The sequence below is a fragment of the Siphateles boraxobius genome, unplaced genomic scaffold, assembly GCF_051911475.1.
Source record: "Siphateles boraxobius isolate OS27281-9 unplaced genomic scaffold, OSU_SipBor_1 1, whole genome shotgun sequence".
In the NCBI taxonomy this organism is placed as follows: Eukaryota; Metazoa; Chordata; class Actinopteri; order Cypriniformes; family Leuciscidae; genus Siphateles; species Siphateles boraxobius.
In genome coordinates this window covers 9,835,804-9,862,970 of record NW_027508699.1, presented here as the reverse complement: position 1 = coordinate 9,862,970, position 27,167 = coordinate 9,835,804, and the positions used below count along the sequence as shown (strand labels likewise).

At 38.5% G+C, this 27,167-nt stretch overlaps 2 protein-coding genes across 3 annotated transcripts in view; both read left to right on the top strand.

Moving 5' to 3' along the window:
* Window positions 1-7,218, top strand: part of usp33 (ubiquitin specific peptidase 33) — a 36,376-nt gene extending 29,158 nt beyond the window's left edge. For both annotated transcript variants that reach the window (XM_077201337.1, XM_077201402.1), the window contains exons 20-24: window positions 33-114; window positions 202-310; window positions 2,367-2,469; window positions 2,667-2,735; window positions 5,921-7,218. In XM_077201337.1, the coding sequence (XP_077057452.1) occupies window positions 33-114; window positions 202-310; window positions 2,367-2,469; window positions 2,667-2,735; window positions 5,921-6,078 (521 nt within the window). In that variant the 3' untranslated portion in view covers window positions 6,079-7,218. The remainder of the gene's footprint in view (window positions 1-32; window positions 115-201; window positions 311-2,366; window positions 2,470-2,666; window positions 2,736-5,920) is intronic.
* Window positions 7,219-8,068: 850 nt separating this feature from the next.
* The window catches only part of zzz3 (zinc finger, ZZ-type containing 3), a 30,670-nt gene continuing 11,571 nt past the window's right edge, over window positions 8,069-27,167 (top strand). Inside the window, exons 1-7 of the mRNA XM_077200124.1 lie at window positions 8,069-8,218; window positions 17,676-19,155; window positions 22,427-22,565; window positions 22,646-22,793; window positions 23,736-23,863; window positions 25,371-25,442; window positions 25,670-25,771. Of these exons, the coding sequence (XP_077056239.1) occupies window positions 17,741-19,155; window positions 22,427-22,565; window positions 22,646-22,793; window positions 23,736-23,863; window positions 25,371-25,442; window positions 25,670-25,771 (2,004 nt within the window). The 5' untranslated portion in view covers window positions 8,069-8,218; window positions 17,676-17,740. The remainder of the gene's footprint in view (window positions 8,219-17,675; window positions 19,156-22,426; window positions 22,566-22,645; window positions 22,794-23,735; window positions 23,864-25,370; window positions 25,443-25,669; window positions 25,772-27,167) is intronic.

Sequence of the window (27,167 nt, the reverse complement as noted above, 5' to 3'; positions counted from 1 at the left end):
TTAAAAATTATGTTTTTCTTCTTCTCCAACAGGTATTCCACCAAATAAAGCCACATCCATTGATGATCTTGTTATGATGCTTCCCCAAAGTGTATGGGATCATCTCTATAGCAGGTAAGTGTTTGTCACTGCTCTTTTCCTGACTTCATGTGGAAGTTTAAGTTTTTATTTAATGCTAATTGTCAGCATGCTGTTGTTTAGGTACGGAGGTGGCCCCGCTGTCAATCACTTGTATGTCTGCCACACCTGCCAGACCGAGATCGAGAAGCTGGAGAAACGCCGCAAGAATGAGCTGGACATGTTTGTTCGGGTAGGAGCCTCAGTGTCAAAGTAGATTTAAAATTCTCTCATCATTAGAGTTGTCAAGAGTACCGAAGTTGGTACTGCAATTTAAAAAATGTGATGATACCAGCATTTCCCTCTAGCATTTTGAGCACTGTTGAATGGATTCTTAAACTCTGATTGGCCAGTGTGTTCACACGCTCAACATATATGTCTCTGATTGGCCATTGTGTTCACGCGCTCAACATATATGTCTCTGATTGGCCATTGTGTTCACGTCTGTGAATGTGAAATATGTCTGTGATTGGCTACAATGATCGACTCTTCAAAAACATGTTGTCTATGACTCTCTTCATCGAGCGCTTACTCAATACACACTGGCACGTTTGAAAGCGGTGTCTATCAGCGGATATATTAGGGATCTGATGATAGACACCTGCTTTTAAACGCTCCTGTATGTATCTGTGCAAGCGTTTGGTGAAGAGTGTCAAAGATGTCATTGTTGATCATTGTAGCCAATCACAGACATATATGTTGAGCACGTCAATACAATAACCAATCAGAGATATATATGTTGAGCGCATGAACACAATGGCCAATCAGAGACATATATGTTGAGCGCATGAACACAATGGCCAATCAGAGACATATATGTTGAGCGCATGAACACAATGGCCAATCAGAGACATATATGTTGAGCGCATGAACACAATGGCCAATCAGAGACATATATGTTGAGCGCATGAACACAATGGCCAATCAGAGACATATATGTTGAGTGCGTGAACACAATGGCCGATCAGACTTCAACAGCGCTCAAAATGCTAGAGGAAAATGCTGGTATCATCACACTTTTAAATTTCAGTACGGACTTGGTACCGAACTTGGTACTTTTTGAGAACACTAGTCATCATATTCTCACCCTCAAGTTGTCCCAAATCTGTATACATTTCTTTTTTGTGCTGAACACAGAATAATGTATTTTAAAGAATATGGGTAACCAAACAGTTGTGGGGCACGATTGACTGCTCCACAACTGTTTGGTTACAAACATTCTACAAAATATCTTCCTTTGTGTTCAGCACAACAAAGAAGTTCATTCAGGTTTGGAACAACTCGAGAGTGAGTAAATGATGACAGAATTTTCATTTTTGGGTGAACTGTCCCTTTAAGGGACATTCAAAGTGAAGAGTGTCTAGTCTTTTCTGTTAATCTAACGTCTGGACTGCTATCTGTGCACACACTCACCATCACAGTCACCACACCACCCTCTCAGACTGAGATCAGCAAGTTGACCCCCACCCTTCTTCTCCAAAATCGTAGTCATTATTTATGCATGAGCACAAAAGTACTTGATTTCAGCCAGAGACGCTCAGCTTGTCTCAAATTAAGGGCAAACAAAGGAGGCCAAATGAACGATAATGTGGAATTTTATGCAGGGATGCATCCGTATTAAAATTACATCTGATACAATAAGCAGATTAGGGCTGATTATTTAGATCATTGATTAATTTGTCATTCACATCGGCAAGATTTGTAAACAATGCATCGAGAAAACATTTGAATCATCACACCCTTAGATCCATTTGTTTGAGACGTGAGCACAATGGTTAAAGGTGTCTAGTGCAGGGGTTCTCAACTCTGGCCCTCGAAGTCCACTTACCTGAATAGTTCAAATTCATCTGAACAAAATCAAGGTCTTCAGGATCCCTATAAAGATAAAGGCAGTTGAGTTTGATCAAGGTTAGAGGGTAACTCTGCAGGAAAGTGGACTTTGCGTGCCAGAGTTGAGAACCCATGGTCTAGTGCATGTTCACATAGAAAAGCAGTGGAGGGGAATGCAAACATGCTTTGTGTGTTAACGGCGCTATAGAAAGCAGTTGCTTATGTAAGCCATAGACCTCAAGGTAGCTTACTAGGATTTGGTACAGCGCTTCTGTCTCAGTTTATCCTGTTATTGTATAAACGACATTGGGGTGGGGAAGATATTCCATGAAGAAACGCTCAGGTAATGGATTCTTTCTTTCTACATCTCATGGTCTCATGTGCTTTCTACACTTTCCCCCTCTCTTCTGTCCTTGTAGCTCAATAAGGCGTTTCAGGAGGAGGAGTCTCCTGTGGTGATATACTGTATCAGCATGCAGTGGTTCCGGGAATGGGAAGGCTTTGTCAAAGGCAAGGACATTGGTAAGTCGTTTCTCATCCCTGCTGCTGAGACTTCTAAAGTATCTGAAAGTTTGAAATTGAATATTAGCATCATGTTGTGTGGTTATTGATCAATAATGAAGGAGTTCTTGAAGAACTTCATTATAGCTTTTGGTCGCATTTCACTTTTAGTTGGGATATTTGGTGTGCTTCCGGTAATTGATGGTCTTGTCTTTCAGATCCACCGGGGCCAATTGATAACTCCAAGATTGCTATAAATAAAAATGGACACATCACATTAAAGCCAGGTAATGTTTACCATCAGAATCTTTCAGTCATCATGAAATGGCGTTCATATTCCATTTTACTTCCTCAATATGATAATTTTCTAAGGAAAACTGGATGACATATTCTGTCATTTACTCACGCTCATGTCATTCCAAACCTGTATGACTTTCTTCTGCAAAACATACAACGCTGTCCAATGTTGTGTGGACCTCAGCGTTCTTCAGGATTTATTTTGTGACCCATAAGAAGAAAAAACGATAATGGGTAAACTGATAATCAGGATTATTTTGATCAAATTTAGTTTGGATCAATTATTAATCACAGTTGTTCTCATTTTACACATTTCTTTTTACATTTCAGAGAATGTGTATTAATGCGCTTGATTTATTATATTTATCATAAACCTTAAGAAGCTTCTCTCAAAAGCTAAAACCGTGAAATTCCTTTTATTAATTCCAGTCATTCCAGATTATGTTACCGTTTTTCTGTTAAAACAACAAAAAGACTGCACTGCAGTGCTTTTATTTAGCCACCACAAAGCAAAGGGCCTTGTGAAGAAACAGTCTGGCTGTAAGACACTTTCATTTGAGCAAACTTTGAGATATCAAACATATTCTGTCTTTTTACAAAATTTTCTGTTGCAGCTGATTACTATGAACTAAAATCAACAGCCAAAAGAACAGCTAAATAATAAAGTAGATTACCTAATATATGTTTTTAAAGACAAGTATACTAATACAAGAAGAACAAATAATCAAATTAGCTTTAGCATCAATTATACAACAGAAAACTTCAGAAATTGAAATCTAATGTAAAATAACATTGCATAGTTTTCTTTTTATAAATAAAATATAGATGAATCTTTATTAAAGTTATGAAACTTATTCAGTCAAGAGCTGTTTTCTTTTTTTTTTGTACTTTGATGTACCTTATTGTGTTTTCTTTCTCAAGCATTGACGTTCGCTTAAGACATAACAGACTATGATTATGTTGACATAATTTAGTGTGTATTTGTCCGTTCAAGCCCAAGAAGACGCGAATCAGAACTCGATTCAGTATTCGTGCACTATATGAGCTCTCTGTGTGCGGTCTGGATGTGCCCAGCACAGAAAACAGTGTGCAGGGGCTGAATTGAGTACTCTTTTGTGTCTTCTTGCACTTGAATGGTTTAAACACAGGAATCGATAAGCGGAATCGTAATTTTTATTTTATGACAAATATCCGATTCCTGTCTTTAAGTGTTCTATTTTCGATTTAGATCCTACTAAGCTCCAAAATATTTGTCAGTGTTTTCAGATCATCAGCACTTTTGTGCACTATATATACACCCCTCACATTTCAGCAACCATTTTAGTATCTTCTCAAGGGACAATACTATAGAAATGACACTTGGATATATTTTAGAGTAGTCAATGTGCTGCTTGTATAGCAGTATATATTTACTGTCCTCTGAAAAACACTCAACATACAGTCATTATTGACAAAATAGCTGGCAACAAAAGTGAGTACACACTAAGTGATAACAACAGTACGTCATTTAACCATGCAAAGCCACATGTCCTATTCATCATGTTCATGTTTTTGTCTGCTTGAGAGGACCATACAAATTTGTGTATCTTGTATTAGAGCAGTTAAAATTTGTGCTTTGAGTGCAATTCTCTCATACTGACCACTGGATGTTCAACACGGCACCTCATGGCAAAGAACTCTCCAAGGATTTGAGAATTAGAATTGTTGCTCTCCACAAAGATGGCCTGGGCTATAAGAAGATTGGTAACACCCTGAAACTGAGGTACAGTACAGGCCAGGGTCATACAGAGGTTTTCCAAGACGGGGTTCCACTCGGAACAGGCCTCGCACGGGTCAATCAAAGTCGAGTGCTCGTGCTGTGCGTCAGGTGCAGAAGCTGGCTTAAAAAAACAGACGTATGAGTGCTGTCAGCATTGCTTTAGAGGTTGCAGAAACAGAAGGTCAGCTTGTCAGTGCTCAGACCATACGCCGCACACTGCAACAAGTCGGTTTGCATGGCTGTCGCCCCAGAAGGAACCCTCTTCAAGATGCCCTCCCTTTAGAAACTGTGCCGACTGCATGATAACTAGCCCAAACACACAGCCAAGATGAAACTGCCTTGCTGAGGAAGGTGAAGGTGATGGAGTGACCAAGTATCTCTCCAGACCTGAATCCTATTTAGCGTCCTCAAGCTGAAGATGGAGAAGTGCCATGTGTCTATCATCCAGCTGCTCCATGATGTCATTATGGAGGAGTGGAAGAGGATCCCAGCAACAACCTGTGCAGCTCTGGTGAACTCCATGGCCAGGAGGATTAAGGCAGTGCTAGATAACAATGGTGCTCACACAAAATATTGCCACTTTGGACACAGTTTTGACAAGTTAATTTAGGGTGTACTCACTTTTGTTGCCAGCTATTTTGTCAATAATGACTGTATGTTGAGTTATTTTCAGAGGACAGTAAATATATACTGCTATACAAGCAGCACATTGACTACTCTAATATATATCCAAGTTTCATTTCTATAGTATTGTCCCTTGAGAATATATACTAAAATGGTTGCTGAAATGTGAGGGGTGTAGTCTGTGTGTGTGTGCGTGCGTGCGTGCGTGCGTGCGTGCGTGCGTGCGTGCGTGTGTGTGTGTGTGTGTGTGTGTGTGTGTGTGTGTGTGTGTGTGTGTGTGTGTGTGTGTGTGTGATAAACAAATTAAATTAACATTTTGTTAAATTACATTTTGCTTTTCATTTTACATCAATTTAACAGAAGCATTCATGTAAGAAATAATACAGGAATATTAATCACTGCATAGTCTTTAATGTATTAATTATGGTAACACTTTAGTTTAGGGTCCAATTCTCACTGTTGACTAGTTGTTTATCAGCATGCATATTACTAGGATTCTCCCAACTGTTTATGTTCACTTAAGACATAATTGACTATGAATAGACTTTCAATGGAGGGACAGAAATCTCTAGTATGTGTTTGGAAGATGAATGAAAGAAAGGTTTTTGAAACATGAGGGTGAGTAATTGATAGAATTTTCATTTTTGGGTGATCTATCCCCTTTAATTAATCAAGAGAAGCAGGAATTGTGATCACGATTAAAACGTGATTAATCGTGCAGCCTTAGAGTAGTGTGCTTACTTTACTTGTGCCAAGTACCAAACCCCTTTTGGCATTTTTATGGTTTAACAGGTGCCGATTCAGGTCAGATATCAGAGGAGACCTGGAACTTCCTCCATTCCATCCACGGAGGAGGGCCGGTGGTGACCGTGCGGCCCAGTGTCAGCCATCAGGAGTCGGAGAGTTCTCAAGCAGAGGAGAAGATAGAAGTGGAGACGCGCTCGGTGTAGTTGTGCTGAGATGCTGCTAGGCCGCAAGGGGACCGATAAACTTATTATTTTGCACTTCACTTTTGTTTTCAAGCATTCTAGAAAAGGACCTGACAGCTTCACCTCGACATACACACTCTCGTCTACACCCTTTATGACTGTTCTTTATAGCAGACGGATGGATTAATCATCCTCCAGTGTGCTTTAAATGTGTATATATCGTGCATATCCACTTCCTTTTGACACTAGAAACCAATTTTCACAGTCCATTAATGCATTTGATTTCTGTGTGCAACTGCATTCATGACAGAATTTGCTTCGCCTGAACCAAATACACCATGATTTGCGTACACCGAAAAAATGCACTGCATCTGTACATATATTTGAGGCACTGCCTCGCTTAAGAAAATGAAAGAATATGTTGTCTCAGTGGATGAAAACTTCATGTTTTGGGTATGAAGGGATACTAAATGCTACGTAGTCTCAGGAAAGAACATATTTTTTTGTTTTGCACTGTACTGTAGATTCAAAAGGTGCATGCTTCAGCTCTGATGTTCGGTATGTTTTTGAATGTGCTAGTACTTAAAGAACACACGTTCCTGCACTAAATGTTATTTATTCCAGAGGGGTATGATTATTCCGGCATTCATGAACGTTTTCTTTGTTAAGCTAAAGTAGACAAAGCAGAATGCACGCTAATAGGAATGATGTGGCAAATTATGCTGGCAAGAAAATCAGTTCTTCATTTTTATTTGTTGCATAGCTGGGTTGCATGGAGATGCAAAAAACAAGGTGCACATTTGAACACATCAATGGCTGTCTTGTTTAAAAATGCTATGTAAAAGAAAAAAATCAGATCAATCAAATTCTGCTGCCGCACATGTGTACATTCAAGGCATTATTTAATGTATAGAAGGTTGTGATTGATGTTTTTCAATATTAATTGTCCGCAGACTGATGAAAGCTGTATCTGAGTGGCTACTATTAAATCCCAAAACTTGTGCTGTCGATATCTGTCATCATTCGTATGAGCTGAAATTTAAGAAATTAATATGCTACGTGAATGGATAAATTACACAAAAACACGTTCGGGGTTGTATTTCACCCCAAAATTAAAGAAAGAATGCATATGCATAAAGAAAATAAAGCTTGTTTAGGACATTTTTCTTGACTTTGTGACATTATTTTAGTGAAAGTTAAACGCATTTGCGGCAGAGTTCATAATGTGTCCAAACGTTTTATTTCGGTGGTTTTCTAAATTCCATTACAGTAAAACAGTACATTTTTACAGAATTATGTTAAAAAAATGCTGTTATAGTACCTCACTGTTTCTTGATTTTTATATCTTTCATTACAGTAAGGATAATTAGATTTTCATGCTCAATGTCGTGAAAATGTTTGTTTATATTTTCTTCTGTTGGTTTTGGGGAGAAATATAAGTAGGACTTGTTTTGGCAGGTTTTGCATGATTCACTCCTATCTCATATTTTTTTTTCCATCACCATGTCCCTTTAAGGGGCTCTCTAAGTTTCTAATAAGTTACATTATTTCATTTTATATTCTTATTGCTGTACTGTTAGAAGTATAATTTGTTTACTCGTTTATTTGCTCATTTTAATCAAAAGATTGATTTATATATGTTTTTATTATTGTTATTTGATTGATTTTCTCTAAACATTTCCTTGGACCTCCTAGCACTCCCTGGGGTCCCCAGACCCGTTTGAAAATAGAAACTAGAACCCCCTTTATAGAAATTGCTTGAAAAATTAATATCACTGATGGCAATGACATTTATTTTGACTGTGAACTTAATTCCTTGACATCAGTCAAGACATACAATTAAGGTAGATTACTGAGCCCTAAATAGCATTGGTGCATTACTATCCATTATTTCGCAGACAGATCAATAGCATATAATATTGCATTCTTCAGTACAATATGCTGCTCATCATCAGGCTGAAAGTGTCGGTGAGATCGGTGCTGACAGCAGAGCTCTTGAGAGCCGGTCATTATGAAAGCAGCGAGCGTGTGGGCCGCGGCTGCCGTCCTGTACAGTATCGCAGTGAGAGCGGGATTGTGGGATTCACATTCACTGCAGCACCGAGAGAGAAAAAAAACATGGCGGCTGCCGAATGTGCAGCAAACGATTTGCGGAAGTGAGGTAAGTGTAATTCTGTAGCTTCATAAACCCTTTTACATTGAATTATCCGTCACTCAAGTCCAATTCCCCGAGTTTATCTCGAAGTTGAAGCAGAGTCCGGTGCAGAAGTCGCTCAAATTGTAGCAGTTAGAGCGGATTTTGATGGGCAAAGTTGTTGCGGCTTATCAGTTGTGTATGTGCACGCTGCCACTGTTACACGCTAGCCTGTTAGCTTCAGCATTTAGGCCTTTCATCTTCAAAAGTCATTTAATCACCTGCTCAGCTAGTTGCGTTTATTTTACACGGGGGAAACACATCTTCCGTTCGTTTACAAATGTTCTGAATGTGCGTTAAAAAGGGTGCGCCAAATTCGTTAGCATTAGCATGCTTAAGTGAGTCTCTATCATCTTTATTAGCGCTCTTAGCCAAATGCTAATTAGTGTCTGAGTTGTGAGGGGGGAACGATTTGTTTGTTTGTCGTAGAATTGTTTGTTTCTCACTGTTGCTTGGCCGTTTACACGATAAGGGTGTTTTATTGTCTATGGCGCAAAATGAAAGTGCAACTGCGCTTCCTGTGAATGCAGTCGTTAGCATGTGAGCTACTAAAACCCTGCGGACACATTTGTTTTGTTCAGTTAAACGGTTAGTTTTGTCTATAAACATGTTTTTATGAAATATTTTATTGAGTGCATGAAGCAAACGCGTTGCATTAAAGACTAATTTAAGAGTTGAGAAATCAGGAATCAGCAGAGCTGAAGAAAGTTGCACGGGTGTTTTTGGGAGGCGCAGCCGGGCTGCACATCATGCCGAGTCGCAGATGCGGTCTGTGCTGCCGGAGAGGCCCGGTTAAAGCTATTGAAAGAGATAATGTTTCTAGATAAACAACGGTGAGTTAATAATCTGTAGTAGCGCTGTTTGTTTGTTAGTGTATCAGGTTTATGAAGGCAAACCCGTTTCTGAGAACAGCTTTTAAATGAGGGTTTATCTTTTTTTTTCAATCACTGAGCCAAACTGGGTTCTCTGAAACCACTGCGACGAGCAATTTGGAAAACATGCTGAGCTGCACCGAGCGATTTTCTCCGCTTTAACAATATATTTTGGACTGAGCTGGGGAGTTTTGTGAGAGTTCATTGGCGAGCACGTGTCAATTTAAAGTTCTTCGCCAAGCGCGCCAGCTGAAAGATTATTCAGGAAGTTTCGAATTCTTGACGCGTGCGGCGCAGAGCGCGAGCAGAATGACAACCGCATATATTAATGTCTATAAAACAATCTGAGTGTGTTTGAGGACAGTTGGCGCTCCTCTGGGATGTCCCAGCACCTTTGAGTTTCTGTTGTCACCTGCCAGTGACCGAGGTAGTAGTGTCTGTGGTAACACTAATAAGGTTTCTTTAGCCAACTTAATCAAGTTAACATGAAGTAAGAATGAGCAAGACTTCTACAGGATTTATTAAGCTAAATATGTTAATTTTAACATTTACTAATACATGATTAAAATAGTTTAGGGCTGTGACTAACGATTATTTTGTGAATTGGATGTTTTTCGTCGATTAATCGAGTAATCAGAATCAGATCATTTTGGGCGGTTAATTGAGTACCTGTGGTAGTACAAACAGACCTGGGCCTTTAAAATGATTTAAAATACATGTACTAATAAAGGGGAGTAATGTTTGGTTCAAATAAAGTATCAAAAGCATGTCTCAATTAGAGCCCGACCGATATGGATTTTTGGGGGCCGATGCCGATACCGATATTAGGGAGTAAAAAAAACCCGATACCGATATATCGGCCGATATTATTTATATGTATATTATAATACAGTAGCAATATTATTTATGTGTATTATAGTACAGTATACCAGTCAAAAGTTTGGACACTTTCCTATTGGTGTGTACAAACTTTTGATGGGTACTTTACACAGTAGCTATAAACAGAATAAATATATTTTATAAACACGTTTTGCAATGATCACTCAAATGTGGTAATCATACACTTGTGTGACAGATATGTAATGGAGGCAGGGGGAATGATAGAATGAGAATTATACAGCTGAGCTGTAACCAAACTAGTTTGCATTGCATGTTATATTATATTGTATTCTAAATACTGTTGCATAATCTTCACTAACGACGACTTTGTCTTTTAATTTAGTCATAACTTGTATCAATAAATATATAAAAAGTGTCACTGACAAAACCTTATTATCTTCTATTTTTACTCTTAATTCCTCTAATCTCTACCAGTGGAGGAAGAACTCAGATCTTTTTACTAGAGTAAAATGAATAATATCATAATGAAAACGTTTTTAATTACATATGTACAGTACTTTTATACTATTTTAAATAATTAGTAAGCAAAATGTACTAAACGTGAAACTAGGCTATTCTTAATGCAAAATGGCCCTATATAAAGTGTTATAATTATATACATTTTTGGAATATTGCTTAATGTTGTAACGTAGCGTTATCAGGCAGAATGAGCTTTAACACTGTGTCTACACCGGACGCGGCCGTTACTGCTCGCGTCGCAACAGCTGTTTACCCGAGACAAAACAGAATCAGTTTACTGTCGGAGATCGCTCGCGCCACGCATTTTAATCAATGTTTCATCAACCAATTGCCTTAATAAATAAGAAGATGGCCTAAATATAGCAGACAATATAATCAGGACTTCTCAGCTGCGCGCTTGCAATAGTCACAAGCTCACACAATACGTGACAGAGGCTTGTAGCAGAGAAATCAATTCTGTGAATTACACTGCGCAAATCACAAGTAGGCTACTACCCACCGGATGAAGAAGGGTTGGCTCTCAGTCTCCACAGGCTACATAAAATATTCATTTTATTTTATTTTATTTTATTTTTCGTGTTTGCATTTATGAGGAAAAAACAATGTTACAGACGCGACAGTTCAGCACTACGAACGTGAGCGCTCTGAAAGCGGCACTAATGCTTTGAAACTTTCACATAGACATCAAACAGAAAGCACAAAACCTTTCGTTTCAAAGTGAAGTTAATTTTAATCAATGTTTCATCAGCCATTTGCCTGGATTTAATTTATAAGAAGTAAATTTAGCAGACGATAGATAATCTCGACACGGAGGCGCCTGCGGGTGAACTGGAGCTCGTCTCATGAACCGAAACTCAGCGTATAGACCTGAGAATTGAAATATATCTATATTGAAATGTCTACTTTTAAACAGAACAATTCAAAACGAAAGACAGACAGACTCATGTAATCGTATGAAATGTGCATTTCTCTCTGGCGCGCGCTCACTGAAGATCGCGAGTCAGCATCGTCAACTTCATCTTTGGCTGACACTGACTGAAAACACTTGTTTATTAATAAACAATTAAAATGTCTCCTTGCTATATTTGTTGTATTCATAATCATTATTTTTGCCAGTTCTTGTGACAGCTTTTAGGTGCTTTATTGGCAGCGCCACCCTTACATGAATCACCGTACCCGCATTTTTTAAAATATTCATTTATCGGCCATTATAAATGCCGATACCGATAGTTAGGAAAATGCCTAAAATCGGCCGATAATATCGGCCCGCCGATATATCGGTCGGGCTCTAGTCTCAATTATAATCTGTCGTTTTATTTCTTCAATTAATCTGATAATTGTAATAAAATAAAATTGAATCCATTCTTCCCAAGATTATTTCACATCCTGCCCAATGTTGAATCTTTTTTTACAATTATTATTATTTTCTTTATCAGTTTTATCGATTCGTTGTTGTAGCCCTAAAAAATGCATATTTTGAATTATTCGTAATTGAATTGCAGTGTATTTCCATATGGTTTCTCATGTTGAGGCATCATGCATGCCTGTGTCTTTTACTGAGAACAGTACAATTTTACCCAATTTCCATGTGCTGACTTGCTTATAATATTAAAATAATGAAATAGTTCATCCAAAAAAAAAAAATTCTGTCATGGTTTATTTGCCTTCATTTTGTTCCAAACCTGTATGTTGTTATTCAGCAAAACACAGAATGTGAATTTTGTAAATAATCTTTTGTAGCATAGACAAGACTGTCAAGCTCCAAAAAAGAAAATAAGTAGTATTTTCAAATTCTTCTAAAGTCAAATGATGAACAGACTGAAAGGTTTGGGTCTCGTTCAAGTTCATATTCAAAAATGGTGCATTGCCAGTTCAGTTCCAGCATTCAAGTCAATGATGTTTTGTAAACGAACGGCTTGAGCCATTAAATGCAGACTTAAATGTAAGTCTAAATCAGGAAGATTTAGAATTAGTGCACAAGTCAAACAGAATTTGCTGTTCTTTAGAATGTCCGAATATCTTGAGCTTGTATTGACCACAGACCTTATTTCAGGCATTTAACCAAAAACACATTCAAAAATCCCATTGACTTCAGCACAATAGAGCCAGAAGTGTTTAATGATAAGTTTTGGCCTACAAAAATATCTCAGTAAATAGAGTGCTGCAGGGATGATTTGTTTTATCTGATATGTCTGCTGTCGTTTAGACAAAGCTTTTAATAACTAGGCCATGTATTAACAAACTGGGAGTATAGATGTATGAAAAATAAGAATTTTCCAGAATTTTCGAGATTTTAAATTTGTATGTTTTCAACAATATGTATTGAGAGGAAAAAAGGAAACATGAATTCAATTTACATCTTGATTTGTGTGTGCTTAGCAATTGAAATGAATTGCTTTAATCCTTGAAATTTTAAGTCATTCTGTGACCCACTTGGAAGTTGTCCGGGGGCCGCCTGGTTGAGAACCACTGCTTTAATACGTCGATCCTAGTGAACTTTCTAATGTTCACTCACACAATGAAATGCTTTGAGTGTGCTCTGTCACATTACTCATCATACTCTGTTATTTAGGATTTTACTCCTTTATTGGACATATCAGGAGGATCAGCCAGAGCCTATCCTCCACTTACTCATATTTGACTTCCCAGATAACCTCATTATGCACAAATGAGTCATGTCAGAAGGGTTGTAAGCGTGTGTGATGATGACATTAGTCCGTGAGCAAGAGCTTTTCCCTCTCATTTTACGATCGTAATGACTGTGAACGTTCTTAAAAAAAAATGTTCTTTTCATATTACCGTAATTAATTGCAATAGATAGGAAAACTGGGAAACGTATACAAAGCGGATTCCTTTGTAACTTATCCCACAGCCTGTGTGTGTTTGTGCCAGCTTAAACCACAGGTCTGGATTTGCTGTGTGGAAAAACAGGTCTCTTATAGTCTTTCTAGAGAGAGGAAAAGTAGTTGTTAAACTGACATGGGTAGTGATGGAAAATGATGTTTTATAACCATTTTAGTGCTTTTAGTATTCAGGCCTGACAACACCCCATCTGTCTGTTTTCCGTCTCGTCTTTTATATGCATGGTCAAATCACATTAGACACTCACCAGGAGGCTTCAGTGGAGTGTGAATAAGGGCTGCGTGTAAGACTCTCCTCAGGTGCCTCTTGTTTCTCAAGCAAAACCAATGTCAGCAGTGCAAAATCTTATTCCAAGCCTCTCATCATTCAGGTCACACTAATGGTACATGGCAGCGATTGAGTGGATCAGAGGAGCTGATGTCTTTTTAATTTGAAATATATAATAATGTATATAAGTTGTAAATTAAAGAAAGATTATTAAAGTTTGCTTTACAAGAAAATTACCTTTCAGTCTTTCTACTTTTCTCGTTTTCTCAAATTTTGAGTGAGAATTGTTTTCTTTTTCTCAGTGTAACTGTTTTTACAAAAAACAGTGTTTTCTGCTTCAAGGACAGGCTAAAATGATGCCCTTTCCCTCCTGCATATGTACTAGACGTATCCTCTTGCATGGCCTTAGCATAATGGAGGCAACTGAGGAATTTGATACAGTGTAATCTAATTTGTCACACACTTCGAGCTTACATTTGACTTTGGTACTACACTAATTATTGAGTAATGCAGACGACGACAGTACCAGCCAGTGCTTCAGTCTTCAGTCTCCCTTCAGTCCCCAGCTGAAATATGCTGTTTTTGCTGCTACATTGCAGATTTTGTGGAGTTCACCGGTCCCATTTTCCCATATCAATGTATCATGTTCTGTAAGCGCTGGTCTTCAGACTGACTGCTTCATTAGTCATACCCGGGGTCCAAAATGTACTTTTTGCCACACCTGCCAATGGTGAGTGAATTGAGAGAATTTACCAAATGTTCTTTTGAATAACATTAAATAAATTGTCATCAGTTACTCACACTCAGGTTATTCGAAACATGTAAGACTTTTGTTTATATTTGAAGCATTTTTTATCATATTTCAAGATATTTTAAATGAGATTTCTGTCCCTCCATTGAAAGTCCATTCCACCAAAATGTTTGCGTGTCAAGTTCATAAATAGATTGAAAGAAAACCCATTACCTTCTATGATGAACAGATTTAATTAAGGCATTTATTCATACTTAAACATTGATCAATGCACATACATAGAGCGTGTTAAATATGGTAAACAGAAGCTCAAACGTGTTTGCTTGATGCTCGAGAACCAATGAGTGTTTTTTTGCGTGTCATGCAAAAACCAGTGCGGTTTGTTCTCACAGGTCAAGCAAGAATGCTTGAGCTTCTGTTTACTATTTTTGATGTGCGATTATAAATGTTGAAATGTGTAAATTTGTGCAACTTATATTTTGGTGCTTTATGAATGTGAATTTTGGACCCTGGTAAAAGGTTTTTGTGAAGCACTGACTGCTTAATTTGCGATACCCATAATCACTCTTTGAAGACTGAAGGTTTGGGTTGTAGTGGCCATTGTTGGAAAGCACTTTTATAGCTCACATAAGAGGCAGCTTAAATACAGACCATCCCCCTTCACATCTGCAGCTTTAGCAATGCACCAGGGAAGCCTAGCCAACACATGTGTGATAAGTAGATTGATAGCTTTTTGGAAACTCTCAGATAACCTCAGAATATCAAACATATTTATAGAATATTAGATAACAGTAGAGTAGATCATAACCAACCCGTAGGTTGTTATTCTCTCTTTGGTGTATGTTTGACTGTTTTACCAAACCCAAAGACTGTAACAGCAAGAGGAACTTGCGATAAAGATGTTTGTTTGAAATTGCACACATTAACAACAAGATTCCCTCCAAAAATAATGCTAATGCGTCATCATCACTATTACTATTGCACATACCCCAATTAAATATTAAGGCCCGTTCACACCAAGGACGACTATAGCGATAGCGATAAAGAGATAGTTATAAAAATTGGTCTAAATATAAAAGAATATCACCAGTCCACACCTGATTATAATGTAATGGTACAGAGAAACGGTATTGTTGGAGTAACTTTTAGAACTTTTTTTCAGCTGATGAACAATATAAACAATGAGAGCCAATTAGGATCCATCCTGCTTTAAAGAGCATGAGCATTTAAACCAGCAGATGACAACACTGCAGAGTTCACTTAGAATAAACAAAACAATATCGTCTACTGGTGTGGACGCTAATAGGGTTATCAATATAGTTATCTATCTTTATAGTTATCACTCTTGGTGTGAATATGCTTTTAAACTCAAGAGTAGGGTTACCAACCATTCTGTAGAATGGTTGGTACGGAATCATCCTGTATTTAAGACATTAAACCCATACGGAATGCAGTTTGTGCCGTATTTTGCGTAGACCTATGCCTATCTGAATATGAGAGACAATTGAAAGTTAATTATCTTTCTTTTTTGGACAATTATTTATTTGCGAACATAGCCCTTCGAGGACGGCTTTATGACCAAGCAGAATCCTCTGCCGGCTAGTCGCTCCCGCTTATAGGGATAATTCCCTTTCTCTGTCTGTGTTATGATTGCATCAAATCAGTTTGTGCAAATGCAGACAACTTGATTAGTATTATTAATGAACCCCAAGATCCAGCCACACAAGAAAACATGCCATCTACCTGAGGGAAGATGTGATCAAGTCATCTATCACTACTGTCATGCGTGGGAAGCAGCAAAAGACGCAAGCGTTACTAATTTTGAGTTCTAAGTTCTAATTTTGAATTTGCTTAGACGTTCGGTTGTTATGCTTTTAAATTATATGCCATGGGTACCTTGAACAATTTTATTTTAAGTGTATCCTATTTTTAAGGGAAGTTGATGGCCTATTTAAAATGTGTCTCCCACAATTTTCAGATAGTTTCCACATCCCTGGTTTTAACTGAACCTTTGTGCAACTTTGTTTTAATAGAAATACAGAATATCAGAATATTTTTATATTTTATATCTCGTGAATGGAATATGATTGTAATGTAAATGTAAAATGTTCATATCACGTTATTGCATGTCGTTGTTGTTGTTGTTAGGCCTGTTATGATTTTATGTGATTCTATGATTTGTTTTGCCCATTTAATAAGTAGCCTCTTGTCTTTCCAATCAAACCAAGGATATTTGGATATTTGAATACAAGGATGTAGGCTAAACTTTGTTTTGATTTTTTATTGACTTTTTGTTTGGAGTTCTAACCAGGTAGATCTGTCTGATCCTTGATGCGATCACGGGCAGCAATGCAAAGTTGATTCTGTGTGAAATTGATCTAATATTTAATGTTTTTATTTTTATTTGGTAGATTTAAGTTGCATATGAGAATCGATAAAATTGTCTGTATTTTGAGGAAAAGGTTGTATTGGGTTTTGTATGCAAGCAAATAAATAAATAACCTTTAGATTTGCATTAAAATAGGTATTTGAGACATGGATGGGCTCTTTTTGACTTGAACCAGTAAAGAATCGCATAACAGCACCTTGACATTGTGGTGGCAAACATCTCTCACATTTTCTTCAGAGATCTAGCTAATATTTTTCACTAGCATAAAAAACTTTTCAGATATTCCATGAATGTACTCTGATTCTTGACACATCAGTTATGCTCTTCCTGCTCCATCTCAATCTATTGACCCACTCTGGAGGAACATCCAGCAAACAGTTTATCTCACATCTATAAACTGCTGCTAAAATGTTTCTTTTACTTAGTGTTTCCATATTCGGCTCTTTAGTCCATCATACGTTTATCGTTTTGATAAATCATCTTAATGTTTTTTTTTTTTTTTAAATATGACACTGAAATTAAGTTATCTAGCTGGCTAACAAAAGCAAGCTTTTACTGAAATAGCAAGAATGATTTGTGCTCATGGAATGAATTGAAAATTATGTCACTGTGCAGCAAAAATGTGTTTATGAATTCATAGCGGTCATAAGTTATATTTATAGCTGGGACACTTTCAGCGTTTTTTGCTCAAAAACACAGTAAATTGTTGTAAATTGCTGTAACTACTTTCTCTTTTTGTTAAGCTAACCTAAATATAGATCATTTATTTCTGACACAAATAAATATCTTAAGAATAACATTTATCATTGGCAGGCAAATAAAAATCTTGACTTTTTTAAGTAATAAACAGTAAGAATAGTCCCAAAAATATCTCTAACTGTGAATCTGCATGGTCTGTAAGTATTCTCTCGTTGTGTCCCTCAGGTGCCCACATTCTGCTGCTGAGGAGAGAGCACCACGATGAGGAGACAGTAGGCACCCACCATAGTATGGCCGCGTCCCGCTCTTCGCGCGTCACAAGATCATCAGTAGGGATAAATGGATTGGATGAGAACTTTTGTGGTCGAACCCTCAGGAACCGCAGCATTGCCCAGCCGGAAGAGAGCTCTCCGCCTCCTGTGCCCAGAGCCCGCTCACCCAAAAAGAAGCAGGACTGTCAACAGCACCAGCAGCCCGGAGCACAGGTCGGAAAGGTAGCCGAGAGCAAGGCGGAGAGTGAGCCATTGCCCTCCTACGGAAAACGGGGCTTGCTAAGCTCCGAGAAGGAAGAGTCGGACAAATCGGACTACTGCGAGCGTCCGAGGGCCGGGGGTGGGCCGGAAGCCTCCCCCGCCCTGAAGAGGGCCAAACGCTGCCCTCGCTCAGGTGAATCGCAGGGGGCAGAGGAGGAACCTTCTCTCAAACCGGAGAGCCCTGATCCCGCTGCACCGAAGGAAAATGACGAGGGCGCCAAATCGAACGCGTCCGCGGCCCTCCAGCTCAGCCTCGACAAAGAGGCAGAGCAGAAAGAGGACAGCCTTGTGGAGAAGATCATCATTCCCCCACAGGCTGGTGAGAACATCAAGGCCACCAATGGCCTCGCCGAACTCTATAAGGAGGACTCAGAAGTTGCAGCCTCACCCGCGATGCCCTGTGCCTCCCCTGCCACGCTCAACAACAGTCCTTCACTGTTAAACGGCAACCAGGCTGCGCCCTCATCCCCTGACCCCATTGTGCCTTGTAGATCCCCTCATCCCAAGCAAGCCAATGAGTCCGACAGCCCTCAGATTGACTGTGAGAGGAACTGCACAGCTGAGGAAGCTGCCGAGGCCGTGCTGTCCCGGGAACCCGAGATGGAGGTAGAGGTGGACGTCGTGGGGGACGCCGGGCAGGCTCAGGATGAGCTCGTGAGAGAGGAGAGCATCAATGGTGGCTTTCAGGCTGAGCCACAGGACCCTTCTGACAACTTCTCGAATATCTCAGGAGAAATGGCGATGCTGGCTGCCCCCCAGCTGCCCACGGAGCCCCCCTCCTTCACAGAGCCTCAAGAACACAGATACACCCTGAGGACTTCACCGCGCCGCGCTGCCTTTGGTAGTGGGCTCAAAGCCAGCTCCCCCAAACCCAGTTCCCCGCACATAGACAATGGTTCGCTGAAGGAGGAGGCCACGCCGGTTCCTCTTTTCTTGGAGGACACCAGCCATAAAGAGCCGACCCATGATGCACTCGGCCTTTCTAGCGAGGCAGACAGTGAACTCTCAGAGAAAGCAGGCGTCAGTGGAGAGGTCGGCGTGTTGGATAGTAGAGTGTCGAGATCCACCAAAGAGCTGCTGGCCGCTCAGGCTGAGGAAGATGAGGAGGAAGAGGAGGATCCAGATGTCTACTATTTTGAGTCTGATCACTTGGCTCTAAAACACAACAAAGAGTATGTTCAGGTTTATGCTATCCTGTCTGAAGTCGTCATTGCTTTCATAATTGTGGTCAACAAAGATGTGCTTTGTCTTCTTTATGCCCTTTTGTTTTCATTAATTTGTGGCGTTTGTTATGGCAAGCACCATTTTTTCGGGGGTTTGTTCATTTGATTTGAACAAACCCCAAACCCGAAGAATTAAACTTTTTAATCTGAAGGATTAAAACTACATATTTTTTGCAAACTGACATGAATCATGCAGCTTGTGGAGCAAAGTACTTTTCAGTCAACTGACAGATGGAAAAAATACCGTAGGCTTGAGGTGCGGTCACATTTGTGAAATTTTTGCTAAATTTTTTGTGCAAAAAGGTCTATTATCTATTGTCAATAGTGTAGCAATGTATAAAGCACAGCTCACTCACAAGTCATTTTCAAACCAAGCAGCTTTTTGTTGGTTATCGTGGAGAATCCGCATGAACAATTTGAACCAATTGTGAAATCGCCATGGGAAAATCTTCACCCTTACTCAAATTTCCCAAACACATATATTTATATTGAAATGTCTGGATTTTGCTGTTGAAAATTCGCAGAAAACTAGCAAATATGACCTCACCTTTAGATTTAAGGACGGACCTGAGCCATTTCTAAAAAACAGAATATCATACATCTTTAGATGGTGCTCTTTTGACTTTAGGCAATGAGAAACCAACTATCAAAGGTCTAGAGCCAATCAGAAAACCCTAGCTGATACATAATAATGTTCTGGTAACTTTAGCTGCATATTGGTGGTACCACTAGTACTTTTCAGGTCCAAATATTTTAGGTTCAGGACTCAGTGCGTTTTGTGGTTTTGAAAAAGAATTAGCATGCTGCTGTCCTTTAACTTGTGTGATTCAAGTTTTGATTTGTCTATCCTGCTCTTTTGTCTTTTTATTTTTCAAAGTGTTTGTGCTTTGTAATTTGAAGACAGGAATGTTGACCCAGATACGTATCTTTGTGTTTCCTGCTTGCTTAACTCTGTATACGTGTTTTCTGTAGCGTAATAGTCAACTGTGCTAGGAGAAAATGAGCAACAGCTGCTGTAATCTCCAGGACAGTGGTAGGTAATAAGCGAGGGGAAGCCTGCTGCTGGTGAACAGGTTGTCCCGGGTCGAACTCATTCAGCATGTGCCCGTCTCACCGTGTGAGTGCAGGGATCAGGAGCAGCCAGCTGGATTGGCTTGTCGGTCAATAGAAATGAAAAGAGAATGGTGCCACATCAGTTTATGAGGCCTGTATGAATTTTTTTAATTTTATTATTGTTACATTGAATCGTTCTAATTTCTTCTCTGGGACAGTTTTTCCCCTCCTGTTTAATTAGGATTTATTATGTGCTTGACATAAATTCTAACTTTAGGTATATTTATGCAGATTTTCACTTTTGAAGAACCAAATTTGGGTTGTTGCTTGTCTGTGCAAAAACTGGCCACCACAATGCCAGGAAATTCTGTTTGCCAGGTTGTTGCTAAAATGTTCAGAGTGTTTTTTTTAAAGCATTTCTGGTTTGGTTCCTAGGACGTTGCTAGAGTGTTTTGATAGTCGCTAGGTGGTTGGTTAGTGTAAGGGTATGGTGAAACAGTACCAGGCGAAAATGGTCGTCTGACAGTCAAGTAACCTTTATTTATATAGCGCTTTTTACAATACAGATTGTTTCTAAGCAGCTTTACAGTGATAACAGGAAAATAATGCAACAAAGTGTGTTTCTTGAAGAAAATAGCATCATAGTCCAGCTTAAGTAAGTTCAGTGATGGTTCATTTTTGTTGTAAAAAAGTTATTAAAAAGTAGCATTTCTCAAGCAGCATCAGATATGAGGTCTCCATTGATGTGGAGGTATGGTGAGTTGGAATGATGTATCTCTCTAAGTTTATTGAGAGCTGTTTTAGTACTGAATCCCAAGTGTGTGGTATTCAGTACAGATTAATATGGCACAGTACGAAGCCCATATCACTATATATTTGTTTAGTTTTTGTCTCTTATTAGTGATCTAGCCTGCCTTTAAGATGGTTAACCCATAGGTGGCAGTGAAATGCCAGCCATATGTCAGTTTTGGGCTCATTGCCATCCTTGGCTGCTTTCCCCAACCTGCAGTGCTACATGCCTATCTTCATTGTGCATCTGAATCGAGAGGCTGTTAACAGCTCCTAACAGCTCCTCTCCTCTCCTCTAAGTTATTAGACGGCATGGTAACAGAAGAAAAACTAGTCAGCTGCCCTCGAGTAAGGCAAATCAAATGGAGCAAGTCCGTTAAAGGATTTTTTTTTTAGATTAAATAATTGCTGTCATCAATTGGTCTTCATTCATGCCATGTTAGGCTAGATTGATTTATACAAGGTCTGTTGAGCTTCTGAATAAGATTACTTCTAAGCAGAATCTCCTGCTCATTGTAGCATCTTTGTCTAATCCCCCTTTTTTTTTCTCTGCCTTTTTTTGCGCTCCTATTTGTGGATCCTATTTTTCTTGAGGGCGAGCAGGGAAAAGGTCAAAGCTCTGTAGCGCTCAGGCAACATCATCTTCAACACTTACAGGATGAATCTAGAAAAGCTCTTTCGAACGTGAGCTTCTGAATCCCAAATCATATATTGGAGGCACAAAATCCTGTGTTTTTCTTTTTCTTTTTTGTTTGAACCGCAGGCAACTCTTATGTAACATGAATCTAGTAGAGAAGAATAGTGATTGTTGGCTTGTCATACCTCTATTTCCAACAAATATAATCGTACATCAATGTTAGCAAAAAATCTGCAATCCTGTTGCCCATTCTAGTGTTTTTATATTATTATTATTATGTAATTGAAGTGTTTCATTATTCTTTGTTGTAAATGATCGGTTTAATTTTTCAACGTTTTTATGTTTATTTCTAGGGGGGGGACATGCACTTCTCGTAATTAGTTTTACCTCCTGAGTTTAGCCATCACTATTTTAATTGTAAAAATCTTTCCCTAAAAGTTTTAAACAATTAAAAATGAGCTTTCCATGAAGGACAACTAGTCCATCTATTTCCCGGTGGAAGCACAAAGCCCGGTTCCTGCATGAAGCTGTCAGTCATCAAATGACGAACAGGAAATATTTCTATTTATAGAATATATATTTCTATGGGAACCGTTTACGGAGGCTTTCTTATGTAAAGCTTGTGGTTGTGCTGTACTAAAATTAAATAATGAATGAATGAACTGCTGAAAGTTTGATGGTTAGATGAATAGCATCAGCTGTTAATAATGTACAAGGCATCTCCTCTGTCCTACATGTTAGTTATCAGAGGTTGCTCCAGACCATCAGCGTACTGGAGGCCCAGCGAAACCAAGCCATCCTGGACCTAGAGGTGCTGGCACGGCATCAGAAGGAGGCCCTGTCGGACCCCATCGCCTTTGTGGACCAGCTACAGAAACAGGTACAGAAGTTTCCTCCAGGCCCTACATTGCTGATGCCTGAAATGGCTATTATACTTATAATATAATGCTTTTGTTACAGGTGGAGATGGGGTTGCCTTGCCCCCAGAGAGTGGTCCAGCTCCCGGACATTGCGTGGGACCAATACACCTCAGGCCGTGGCGACTTTGAAAGGGAGTTCTGTGACAAGAAGCGCAAAACACGGCAGTTGCAGTTAATCTTCGACAAAGGTGTGTATCAGTTGTTTGTGAAAGATTTTATGTGTGTGTGTTTTTATGGAGGCCGGGTCCAATGAGTAGGATGTATAATAGAAGACCTTAGTGGGCCCAAAAATAAATTAAAAATGCAATTCGTAATGGGCTGTGAGATTAATCAAAATAAAATGAAATCGCAATTTGGAATAATCTGCTACAATTGCCAACACAAAAGTTGGATTTAAAAATGAAGAAATTAAGAAAATGTAATATTTTAATTATTTTATAGTATAAATATACAAATATATATATTTTATTGTGAAATTATTGTCATTATACTGTAAAATGAAGCTATAATTGTAAAAAAAAAAAAAGTTTAAGAAAAGCAGTGAAATATCACAATAATAGTAATATGTCTTAATAATATTTTATTTAGTAATAATAAAAAAAAAACAATATTATTTTGTAGTCATATTGATAAATCACTATTATTTTGGGCCAAATTGTGCAGCCCTACAAAGAAGCACTGCAAACCTGAAGTTTTTTTTTAGAGCAGTGTCAATAAAGTTCATATTGATATTTTTGTGGGGTGATATTGTTTATTAAAGTTCATTGTGATATTTTTTTATGTCAGGGTGATGCAAAAATATTTTAACAAAACTGCTTTATTTTTTTAATTGGATTAATATTTGAAAAACATTTTTCCCTACACAAAAGTCCTCTGTTGCGAACAACAAAGTTACAAGGGAAGTGTAAGTTGTTGTCAGTACTTTAAAAAAAATGTATCATATGATTCCAACTCGTAACCGAAGAGTACACTTAATGCACTAGATTTTTAAAAGATTTTCTTTATCATTAGTGGGCCCCCTCATCATAGTGAAGTGTTCAACCCAACGGTTGCCCTGAGTTTGTCTGTTCAATGGCAAATGCATGGAAAAGAAATCATGCCGAAGTTAAATGCTCGTTGTCTTCCTGTAGTGGGGTTGCCTGCTCGACCAAAAAGTCCTGTGGATTCCAAGAAGGAGGGAGACTCCTCATCCGTCTACTCCTCCTCCCTGCCGTCAAGCGACGGTCCAGAACACAGCATGTCCAGTAGCAGAACTCAGGTAATCTCAGATAAAGTCTTCGTACTTACCGTCGTTTGTATTCTGTCATCATTTACAGCCGTCTTGACTCCACTGTGTTTTGTAAAGGAGAACATGGGATTACAGATTCTCTTTTATGCTTTGCTCTTTTGTTCCCCATGACCTACGATTTCACCATGTTTCATCACACACCGCTGCATCTGATACATAATGAGATCAAGACCTAACATTTAACTTGACATTGTTTCTGGTTATATATGTGCTTAAGCCTTAGGGCATGAACTCGGATGTGTTCTGCATACACAACATCATCCCTGAGAGCACAATATCTCCATCCATATTCATTCTGCTTTAACGTTTCAACATGGAATGCGCTACAAGCGTGCTGATGACAAATGACTGTAAAATGACTGATTTTCTTCTTCCTGGTCTGCTTTATGGAGGCGCTGTGTTCAGACTAGCTTTTAGTCAGTTCTTTCCATCTCTCTTGTTAAGTATGCCCATGTTCATGTATGCAGCCCATGTAGGGAAAAGATGGTATCTATGGAAACCAGTGGAAGAAATGTTCCCTTCCCTTTGATACAGAATGTGTGTATATGTTAACTTTATAAATAAAGTATTTCCATTGGTCTCTCTGTAGATCAGGAAATCTTAGATCTCATTATCCAATCCAAAAGCCAATAGAGTGTGTCCGTTTTGATTTGTAGCAAAAAAGTATTTGAAAATCTGACAAAAATTCAAATGTACAAGACTGAGTACATTAGTGTGGGTAAGAACTACAATCCCATGAAGCATTGCAAATTTTGTAATTGAATTAAAAATGATGAGGATATATAAAACTATTCATTTAAAAGGGATAGTTCACCCCAAACTTTTGTCATTTATTCACCCTTAAGTTGTTCCAATCCTGTAATGAGTTTCTTTCATCTGTTGGACACAAAAAATATATTTTGAAGAATGTTGGTAATCAGATTATTTCCATAGTATTGGAACCATCAACTGTTTGATTACAAACATTCTTCAAAATATCTTTTTTTTTTTTTTTTTGTTCAGCAGAAGAAAGAACCTAATTTTGGGTGAACTATCCCTTTAAGATTTAGTTTATTGCAAAATGCATATCTACAAGCATACAAGTATTTTAATTAGCTTAGGGAGACCTACTAGATAACATCATTCGCAGTGCTTCATGGGAGTGGGTGGAGCTAAAGGCTCTTTCAGTTTGATCTGGTCACTGTGACACTCTAATTGGTGTAATTTGTGTACAGAATCATGGGTAATGTAGTTTCCACCACAAATTTAGCTGTTAAACACTATTATTTAAAAAAATAATAATGTGAACAGATGGTTTAAGCAAAAGCATATCATTGATTAACAACCTCTAAACTCTAAATAGGACTGGCTTTAAAGGTTTTTAAATTATCATTTAAAATTAATTTCCCTATAGAGAAAATAAATGGATTTTTTTAAAATCATATTTCCTTTATAATTTTAACCTAAACATTTTTTTGACTGATTGTGTATCGTACAGTTTATCAGAGGGAGGCTGTGCAACCAGAACAAACCTGACACCTTCAACCAGCTGTGGACCGTTGAGGAGCAGGTACTAAACTACCCAAGAGCTCTTAGTGGATGTGAACCTTTATGAACAAACAACTGAGATAAATTTAATGCCCCAACAGTTGTAGCACTCTTAGGAAGCTACTTGTCCATTCAAATTAGTGGACTGATGCTAATTATTGAATTTTAGATTGCACATTTTACTGACCAGTTTTGTGTAGCTCTTGAGCTGTAAAGTTTGGCTTCACATCTCATATGTGAATCTTGTAGAAAAAGTTGGAGCAGCTGCTTTTGAAGTTCCCACCAGAGGAGGTCGAGTCTAAACGCTGGCAGAAGATCGCAGATGAACTTGGCAACAGGACCGCCAAACAGGTGCGTCTTCAGACCCTGCTCTACACCGTCATGCTCTCTGGACACGATCTTCTCTTGGCTTTGATGGCCGTTCAAGTCCAAGTCTCCTTTTCACTGCTCAGTGAAGCAGTCATCCAGTTCTCAGTTCCTCACAGCTCCATTTAATGGATACTCCACAAAAAGTCTTAAATACCCTAATTGGTATGATAAAAATTAATTATAATTTCAAGACGTCTTAAATTTGGGGACAGGAATTGCAGTATGGCTTAATGTGATGATTGAACAAGGCTATGAACAAGTGTAAACACTGTATTTCTGCCATTCCATAAGCGCTACTGCCAGAGAACGAATTTGCATTTTCAATCAGCAAATCGACCCATATTGAATAAACACAGAGTCGTAAATGTGAACCGGTGGAGCAACAAGAAGCTAATGTGCATTCTAAAAATCTAAACAGTTAAGATAGTAAAATATTATATATTTTAAAGGGGTGGTAAAACACAAGGCTTGATTGTGTTTGTGGGGTGCACTGTAACGTGTTCATGCTTCGTTTTTAAAAAATTGCATTATTTTTCATATATTTTACCTTATTCTACACTGCTCTGCCCCTCCTTGTAAAAACGGTCTGATGGTTTCCGGGTTCTATGAAGCCAGTCCCTCAAAACTACGCAATGGGCTCAGATTGGTTAGCTGGCCCAGTGTGTTGTGATTCCCTAACCGTCTAGTGCACGTTTTTCGGAAACGTCACGCCCCTTAACTTTACTGGTAGTTTGTGCTTTGGTGTATTATAAACAATGGCGTCAATAAAACCAATCGGACCCAGAGAATGTTAGTGAAGATGATCGAGCAGAACCTGTTCAAGAACGGCTGTTAAACGACGTTTCAGAAAGGTTTGTTTTTCGTTGTTGTTGTTGTCTCATTACTTTTTAGATACGCTGTTATTTAATTGTACTAATTATTATAGTATTACAAAAAATAAGCTTCATAAACAAGAATTTCATATAATCGTTCTAAAAAATTATACTACAGTCCTCAAAGGGATTTTTTGAGTAAAGCCTGTGGATCTATAGTGATCCTTACTGACTGTATGGCACAGTTACTTTTGTATTTTTAGAATGATTATAGCCAAATATCTGTCGACAGAACTATTAACCCAAAACGAACACTAAACATTGGCTTTACTGCAGTAGCCAAATCAAACACAGAACCATGTTTAGCATGCCTGTAGATAAACAAGCATGTAGATAAACATAAAAGCTCTAATCAAAGAATAATTTACACTAACTCCAAGTTTGCTGTTGAGATTAAAAAAAAGTTTGTAACGTTAGGTGTTTGTCGGATAACATTAAGTATGAATGAGCATTTAACAAACAGCAGAGCCAAACAGCGTTGTCATATGTTTACTTCCTTGCTACAA